Source organism: Arachis ipaensis, chromosome B5 (assembly GCF_059453495.1).
Source record: "Arachis ipaensis isolate K30076 ecotype BB chromosome B5, ASM5945349v1, whole genome shotgun sequence".
NCBI classification, from domain to species: domain Eukaryota; kingdom Viridiplantae; phylum Streptophyta; class Magnoliopsida; order Fabales; family Fabaceae; genus Arachis; species Arachis ipaensis.
The window spans coordinates 152,678,605-152,688,489 of NC_142440.1; the positions used below are offsets into that span (position 1 = coordinate 152,678,605).

At 33.6% G+C, this 9,885-nt stretch overlaps 1 protein-coding gene and 1 pseudogene across 1 annotated transcript; both read right to left on the reverse strand.

Annotated features, from left to right (window-relative positions):
* On the reverse strand, positions 1–1,505 carry LOC107641366 (alkane hydroxylase MAH1 pseudogene; annotated as a pseudogene).
* Positions 1,506–7,885: 6,380 nt separating this feature from the next.
* On the reverse strand, positions 7,886–9,649 carry LOC107641368 (alkane hydroxylase MAH1-like). The gene has a single exon (XM_016344862.2). The coding sequence runs from the start codon at positions 9,583–9,585 to the stop codon at positions 8,080–8,082; it is 1,506 nt and encodes a 501-aa protein (XP_016200348.1). The 5' UTR covers positions 9,586–9,649; the 3' UTR covers positions 7,886–8,079.
* Positions 9,650–9,885: the final 236 nt, after the last annotated feature.

Consider the following 9,885-nt stretch of genomic DNA (forward strand, 5'->3'; position numbering starts at 1 on the left):
TTAGAATTGTCTTTTTGTCATCATAACCTTTAAGCCATGCTTCATAAAAAGGACAGTGGAATGAGCTGGGGTAGTAGGATGATTTTCCACCACTTGTATATGATAATTGCGCAAAATAGCAGATGCCACCATTTTCATTTGAATAAAAGACAAGTCTTTTCCCATGCATGTCCTTGGACCTGCATTAAAACTAAAAAACTTATAAGATGGAACACGTATTGTTCCTCCTTTCTCTGAAATCCATCTCTCTGGCTTGAACTCCAAACAATCTTTTCCCCAAATAACTTCAAACCTTCCCATTGCATAAGTAAAAAACAAAATAATTGTATTTGGATTAACACGATGACCACTAGGAAGTGTGTCACATTTCAATGATTGCTTACGTTCAATAGGAACAGCTGGATATAGTCTCAAACTTTCACATATAGCACCATGCAGATAAACTAGCTTCCTTACATCTTCCTTCCCTAAAACTTTGCGTTTCTCCCCGTCATTTGCGCCAAAACTTTTTCGATTTCTTCAAGAATCTTGGCCTCCACTAATGGATGTGTTGCAACGAGCCAAAAAAACCATGTAAGAGCCGAAGTTATGGGATCTCTCCCGGCTACAAAAAGATTGAATACGGCATCTCTTAGAAACTTATCATCATGGACCATTTTGCCCTTTTCTTCACCCATCATCATGATAGCACTAAGCAAGTCATCACCACTACTTTTGTTGCATTCATTTAACTCTTGGCGCTTAGTTGCAATGCATGAATATAGAAATCGGTCAAAAACTTTGCATGCTTTTGTCATCTTCTTCTCCTCACCAATTTGAAGCCACTCTTGAAACTTCCAAACACTTCTTGGCACTATGTGTCTATAGAATATGGACTCCTCAATTTCGTCAAAAGCCTTCTCAACTTCCACCAACGGAAACTCAATTGAGAGACTCTTAGGATCATATCCTAAAACCATGATGCATGTCTCGTCGAACATTAATCGACTAAACACGTCTTGAAGATCCAAAACATTTCCGTGTAACCATGCATGATCAAGTATCGGAAGCAAGCTATTCTGAACCTTCTCTTGAAAGGTTTTCTCCACCGTCGTCTCAAAACTCTGTTGCCGGAGCAAGAAATGATGCATGGTCCTAAGGTATCTCAATGACTCTGAATCTGCAGTCACAATACCGTCTCCAAAAGCTTGGAAGATCTCGCGAAACTCTGGGCCCTTGACATAGTTGTCAAAGCTTTTGCTCATTATGTGATGAACATTCATGGGGTCACTAGTCACCATATAGTTCACTTTGGTGAACCATGGCCCCATGAATTCACCGGTGCCTCCTTTTTGTCTCAAAACATTTGTTGCAAAATCATGGATATGCCACAAGTCGCTAAGGATTTGTCGTAACATGCCAAGGATTGGCCAATCTATCAACAGAGGGGTTCTACAATATCTTCTGCGATGAAGAACATGTAGGAATAGGAGAATTATTGGTAGAATGAGGAACAATGTGGCCATTTGAAAAGTTTGGGGATCGGATAGGATTATGCAACTTTTTTATATTGGTACGTATATTTGCTGTGTCGATGAACTCTTGCCAGCTACGGTTATATATACAGATGGAAGGATAACGCCTAAAGTGCCTACTGTTAGAATTATTAATAAGGTAGTAACTTTTGTAATTTATAGTTATTAATTAGTGATTATTAATATTTTTAATAGTGTAAAATTATATCTAATGCTATATGATTATTCATTTTTTTTATTAGTTAAGTGCTGTTCAAATCTTAATAAAAATATTGATTCTCTAACTTTTTTTTATTGAATTCTTTATAATTATTTATGTTAAATTATTAAAAAAATATCTGAAAACAAAAATATACTTTTATATATGAGCATGATTAATTTTTTTAATTGTTGACTTAAATTTAATTCTTGATTATTATCTTAATTTGTTATTTCTAATTTTAATGTATGTGTGGTTTTCTTTTTTTTGACCTTTTTCAATAAAAATTTGCACAATAGCAATTTTCTAATTGGTAAGGATTAAGGTGATTTTGGTAGATTTGTAATTAAAACTTGTATTTTTATTTATATTTTACTATTGATTTTCTAAAATTCAAATAAAATAAAATAATATTAATTTTATTCTCATCAAAAAACCTAAATTGATAAGTAATTTTATTTATTCATTTTATTATTTATACTCATAATAAATTTATTTTATATTAGTCAAATTATAAAACAACTTAGATGATTATATTTAGGTATAATTATTTGTCCATCTTTATAGTTTAACTAAATTTTTAATTAGGTCTTTATATTTTTTTTTATTAAGTTACTACCGTAATAAAAAGTATTAGAATTAACAAAATATTTTATTAAACTATACAAAATATTAAGTTAAGTGTTAGGTATATTTATTTTGTTTAATAGAATATTTCATTAATTCTAATATTTTTATTATAGTAGAAACTTAATTACAAAAATTGATATGATATAAAAATTCGATAAAAAAAATATAATTTAATTAAAAATTTAATAAAATTATAAAAATTGACAGAATAATTAAATTTTGTATTTATTTATATCGCTACACGTAATATATATACAACCGATAAAATAAAATAGAAAAATTTCCTAACACCTTATCCAGGAGCAGTCTTTGTTCCATCGATGAGAACCTGTCCTCGTAGCTATACTTCCTCAACGTGTCCACAATCTTGGATTTGGAATCTTGGATTTAGATATATATGAGTTTAATTAACTGTTTAAGTGTATGTTTTGTTTAATGTTTATCATTCAAAAGTAATTCTTTTTGCAACTTCGTTTGGTAATCAATAAGGATTCTGCAGCTAACTCTTTTTTAGGCCACACTCTAAGGTTTACGAAAAAAATATTCATAATATAGCAAAAAAATTCAGAGCTTTCCTCTTCACCAAAATCAAAGCTTCAATGCTCGGCCATAGCGGATGTGAACTGTAGAAAAGTACACTTGCTACTACTACTCCACTACGATTCAAAATCCAGTGCTAGTTTGGATAAGATGAAAAATGAGTTTGTTTGGAATGTTGATCTCAAGAGTAAAGAGGAACAATTTCCTATTTTTTATTCTAGTCACAATTAGGTCTAAATGCTTGCCAAAAACCTAGAATTCTTATTTCGATTGCAATAACTATAACTCAATCATAATCATAATCACATCAATAGCAATCTAAAACCATAATTACAAGTTTAGAATAAGACGTAAACCAGATTTAACCACACCTCTTCTTATTCTTGCAGTTGTCGTTGATCCTGCTGCGCAAATAGTGGACATGATGTGAGTTATAAACTTATAATATGGTAGACAGATATAAACAGCTTCAAATACTACTTTGATCAAATGCATTTCATTCTAAAAGCGCTAAAGTTCTCACCTGCCACAGAATGCAGCCCAACGAAGAGCAGCCCATCCATTTACATCGCGGAAGTTCACATTTACACTAGAAATTATTGTGGATTGTGAGGCCCAATCATAACCAAGAGCAGCCGTAAGATGAAGTACTCCTTGGCCACCCTCATCCAATACATGGGATTTAAACAAGTACTTTTCATTCAATCCTTTTTACAAGATAATTAACAAAATAAACAACAAGAAGATTCTTTAAATAATTAGGTATTCAATTTACTAGGTAGAGTATATCTTTCTTTAGACAACTTAGCATATAAACAAGTCAACTGCAAACTAAAATGCAGTAAATGTAGTTTGATTTTCCCAGCATAAAATGTAAGCATTCAAGTCATGACATTGATGAAAAAAGAAAACAAAGAAGGCATGTCCTTGCTGGATTCACATTGGGAGCTAAGCTAGTTTTGAATTTCAAAAATGCACAATAATGAACATGCAGTAATTATAATAATAAGTACCAAAGAATCATCATCTATAACAGAAAATAAGTTCCACTCTTCTCAGAAAATTCATCAACCACATGGCAAGCATAACAATACTGAACCGAAATACAGTTAGAAAACAAGCAATTGAGAATGAACAAGAAGAGAAAGAGAATAAAAATAGAAATTGAAAATGAACAGAAACACACTACAAGTAATGTTGAGTGGATCGAAGAAGAAGAGAATGCAGAAGTGAGAACGTACCGTCGCTGCTGGCGGAGGAGACACATTAATGGATAGTGGAGGCGCCTTCACTCGAACCTAGAAGGTTGATTTCGCGGCAGAAATGAGATGAATGGTGGTGACCATGGCAGCGACAAGCTTTAGTGTTTCAAATCAATTCACTCTCATTCTCCTTTCCCTCTCATGTGCGATCTCAGATTATACCTAGAAGGAAAAAGAAAATTAATTAACCAAGAGAATTATACTTAGAGAGCTATTGAGACGAAAGCTTCACAAAACTCAGATTCAACCAAGCAGGACCACCATTGAAGGGGAAAAAGAAAATAAAGGCTCTGTACAAGGTTAACCAAATTAGAATTAAGAAAATTCAGGATAAACTAAGATGCACAAAACCAGATAACAGAAGCTCCACCGAGGACAGCAATGATGGTGTTGCTTGTGGTGACAAGGAGATAAGTGGCGACGCAACGAACCCTCAAATCGAAGTCAGAAAACCTAATCAAAGAAGAGCGCTCTTTCGAAGGCAGCAACAACCGCATTGTATACGACGGCAAGAGATGAACGCCGACAACAAGCGAGATCTTAAAATTAGGGTTCGTCACATTCAGATCCCTCTAGCTCGCTCTCTCACATGCAACAATACTGATTAGTGATTACTTTCATATACAATACACCACCTCAGCTTTAAATGTGTTTCCTTTTTTTAATGATAATGGCGTTTTAACCTGCCACAACCAATGAAAACCGCCAATAAAAACATGATCATTCTGGCAGATGATAAAACCACCAACATTAGCAAGAATTGTGGCAGTTATGTAAAACTGCCATAATATTAGTGCCATTTTAATCAAAATTTTTTGTAGTGCGTAACTGCTGTCTCGTTACTTATTTTTTATCAATTAAGTCAGATGTTCATTTTATTATATATGCGGATGGTTTTTTCATTCTAAAGTGGATGTTTATTTGAGTATACCGTTGATTTTTACTTGATTTGCTTAATTCTACATACACATGTTCCACAAGATGTTTATTTTACTATGTATGCAGATGATTCTTTTCACTAAGGTAGCGTTTATTTTCGGAGACAGGACACAAAGATATGGACAGTACATGTTTAAAACGTGTTTGGAAGCAGAGACATGGACACGGAACACATCGTCTCCGAGACAGTTTTTTATATTTTTGTGTCCACTCTTCTACGAAGGACAATGATGGACACAGGATTTGGAAGAGTGGACACGAACTTTTTATAAATTTTGTTTTCCTTTTTGTCCATAGATATTTTTTATTATTCCACTATTATCTCTTCTTATTTTTTCTATAATTAGTCTTAAACTTTTTTTTTCATGTAAAAATGGATTCCTTTTTAAATCTGATTTTTTATTTAAAATTAATCTGGCTTATTAACTTAAATAAAATTTTTTATTAATCAAACTCAGATCTATTTTTTTATTAATCTTAACCATATGTATTCCTACATATTAATAATAAATTTAAAATAAAATAAATATATTTATAATTTTTATTTTAATATAAATACTATTATATATTTTTTTATTAAAATTTTTGGTCTCTTCAAACATTTTTTCAAATTTCGTCTGTACTCCTACGTACTCTCATTCTTTATTAAATTAGTTTGTACTTGATGTAGAAAATTTGAAATCATATGATTATTTTAGTCATTTCATATAATATTTTAGTCTTGTCCACGTGTATCCAAACATAATACTGGACATTACATTAGTGTCTTGTACATGGTATCCAAACACAATACACAAACAATAATTTTTAGTGTCTCCGTCCTATTGTCTCTGTCTCAATGTCATGTTCTGTCCTGTCTCTGAAAACAAACGCAGCCTAAGATGTGGATGTTCATTATTAAACACCACTCAAAGAAAACCTCCAATTTCTTCTCCCTCCAGTATATGGTTTGAAAAAAGAAATAAGTACGAACGCGATAAAAACATAGGAGACTCATGGTGGAGAGGGTGGTGGCGCAATGATGGATCTGGTCGGGCTTGGTCGTTGAAGACGCGCAGTAGAGAGAACGATCGACACTGGTTCGAGACTGCAGCAGCAACCATACTGGGCAGAGACACAACATTGGGAGGACACTGGACAAAGATAAGTTGGAGTAGCGGCGGAAAAGAAAAGGAGAAGATGGCTTCGTTGAGGTGACAGCAGACGAATGCGACATTGAAAAGTTTCGTGCCAGCCACAGTGAGCAGCGTCACATGGAAGGCAGCGATGAGCGTCGTCATAGAGACGGTGACGGTGAAATGGTTGTGGTTTAACTAGGATTTAAAATAGGTAAAAATAAAAATAAATAAATATATTATTGAACCTACAAATGTAGCCCGTTATTCATAACTCTTTATCTATCTAACAAATTGTTTCCATCCAACTTGGACACGTGAAAATAAAATAAGGAAAAGTATAGGTAACCAACAATATTTTTTAACAATGTATGAACAATGTGAATTAATAGGGTTAAAAAAGTAAATTAATCTTAAATTTAATTAGTAGCATTAAATTATGGTGTACTGTATTTTTATTTGATTGATAGTTGTTCATATTGTTCAAGATAGTCATTGTTTACCTAGCATTCTCCATAAAATAAAAAAATAAAAAAACAATACACGAACAAATAGGATAACCATCTTTACCCCAAATAACAAAACATTTAAAACAATTTCAGGCAATCAGACCTAAGTAATTGGTTTAAAACAATTAAACTGAATTATGAGCTTGTGAGATATGTTTGAGTTTGAATTTGAATTCATATTTTAATTGAACTAAGTTTGAGTTTAGGCAAACTCAATTCATTGGCTCATTATGAAAAAAAATTGGCAAGAAAGAATTTTCAGGTGGGTTTGTTAGTGAGATATTTTTTGGAGGGTAGGTTTGGGTTGCCGGGACGTCGCTTGGGTCACCAATCTTGACGGGGTTAATAATTCTACTATGATAAAAAATAGTCATAAATTCATCTTGGTTGGCCAAGTCAAGGATGCACCTCTTACTCTCAAAGAGCTTAGAGAAAAATAAGTACACAACTTACTTCATATTCAAATAAACTTCAATTCTATTTCATAAATAAAAGGTACATGAGTTATTTATACTAGTGAGAGAAGGAAGAATCTTCATAACTTGAACCATATAAGACTAATACATAACACAAAATTCATTATTCTAAATAATATGAAACTTGTATTCCCTTATTATATTTAATTAATATAATTAACCTACTAACTTTACTTGCTTCCGCGTCACGGGTGATGGTGGCACCCATGTTGAATAGCTTAATAAGGATGGTGGTCATGCTTGATGGCTCGACATGGGCCTCCAAGGGCGGGGATGGTACATTCGGCAAGGCTTGGAGGGAATCAGGGGAGTGGTGACAGGTTGCAACGAAGGAAAGAATCAAGGTCGACGCCACCGACGGTGGGGATGCCTTTGCTAGAGGGGTACTTGAGCCATGTTGAACCCGACTTGGTTGTCGGAGCAGATTAGAGCATGGTGGGGAGAGAGAGAGTGCCAAGGTTTGGAAGAGAAAATGGCAGGGATAAAAAGAGCAAGTTGAGTTTTATATATCATAAAATCACTCTTTCCAAAAATTTAAACGAATTTAAATAATTATATTTTTAACACACTCTAATTAGTCTTCTGCATTAATTTCAACCCCCAATTGAATTTCATTGCTTCTTGTTTCTCTAATTATTTAACAAAATTATAATATGGTATAACAAGAAATTCAATCTCTAATTAGTTAAAATTCACACACTTTATTATGATAAATTATATAATTATTGAAACAAAATAGATAGCTTTATTATTACCTTTGTTTTTTTTTTCTTTTTTTTTTTCACACTCCAATTCCATCACAGTGTACATTATATTACTCATTTAATTTCCCTAAATTACATAAACACAATGCGTGCTATCTTATCACATTTGGTATAGAAATTCGTTGATCAAATTAAAATTGTCTTTTTGTCATCATAACCTTTAAGCCATGCTTCATAAAAAGGACAGTGGAATGAGCTGGGGTAGTAGGATGATTTTCCACCACTTGTATATGATAATTGCGCAAAATAGCAGATGCCACCATTTTCATTTGAATAAAAGACAAGTCTTTTCCCATGCATGTCCTTGGACCTGCATTAAAACTAAAAAACTTATAAGATGGAACACGTATTGTTCCTCCTTTCTCTGAAATCCATCTCTCTGGCTTGAACTCCAAACAATCTTTTCCCCAAATATCTTCAAACCTTCCCATTGCATAAGTAAAAAACAAAATAATTGTATTTGGATTAACACGATGACCACTAGGAAGTGTGTCACATTTCAATGATTGCTTACGTTCAATAGGAACAGGTGGATATAGTCTCAAACTTTCACATATAGCACAATGCAGATAAACTAGCTTCCTTACATCTTCCTTCCCTAAAACTTTGCGTTTCTCCCCATCATTTGCGCCAAAAACTTTTTCGATTTCTTCAAGAATCTTGGCCTCCACTAATGGATGTGTTGCAACGAGCCAAAAAAACCATGTAAGAGCCGAAGTTATGGGATCTCTCCCGGCTACAAAAAGATTGAATACGGCATCTCTTAGAAACTTATCATCATGGACCATTTTGCCCTTTTCTTCACCCATCATCATGATAGCACTAAGCAAGTCATCACCACTACTTTTGTTGCGTTCATTTAACTCTTGGCGCTTAGTTGCAATGCATGAATATAGAAATCGGTCAAAAACTTTGCATGCTTTTGTCATCTTCTTCTCCTCACCAATTTGAAGCCACTCTTGAAACTTCCAAACACTTCTTGGCACTACGTGCCTATAGAATATGGACTCCCCAACTTCAACGAAAGCCTTCTCAATTTCCACCAATGGAAATTCAATTGAGAGACTCTTAGGATCATATCCTAAAACCATGATGCATGTCTCGTCGAACATTAATCGACTAAACACATCTTGAAGATCCAAAACATTTCCATGTAACCATGCATGATCAAGTATCGGAAGCAAGCTATCCTGAACCTTCTTTTGAAAGGTTTTCTCCACCATCGTCTCAAAACTCGGTTGCCGGAACAAGGAATGTTGCATGGTCCTAATGTATCTCCATGTCTCTGAATCTGCAGTCACAATACCGTCTCCAAAAGCTTGGAAGATCTCGCGAAACTCTGGGCCCTTGACATAGTTGTCAAAGCTTTTGCTCATTATGTGATGAACATTCATGGGGTCACTAGTGACCATATAGTTCATTTTGGTGAACCATGGCCCCATGAATTCACCGGTGCCACCTTTTTGTCTCAAAACATTTGTTACAAAATCATGGATATGCCACAAGTTGCTAAGGACTTGTGGCAACATGCCAAGGATTGGCCAATCTATCAAGAGAGGGGTTTCACAACTTCTTCTGCGATGAACAAGATATGAGAATAATAGGAGGATTGGTATAATGAGAAACAATATGGCCATTTGAAAAGTTTGGGGATCGGATAGGATTATGCAACTTTTTTATATTGGTACATATATTTGCTGTGTCGATGAACTGTTGCCATAACTACGGTTATATATAAGAATGAAGTTGTAATTTAATTTGTATAAAGGGTAAAGTTGAAATTAATTAATTAAAATGGGAATATTTTAGGTATAAAATGTTATTAAAATTTTAGTTTTTATTTTTAAAAATTTTAGTTCTTTGTATTTCTACTTTTTAGAAGTACTAAAATACTGAAATTTTGGAGATAGAAACTAAAATTTTAGTACCTATCTTTA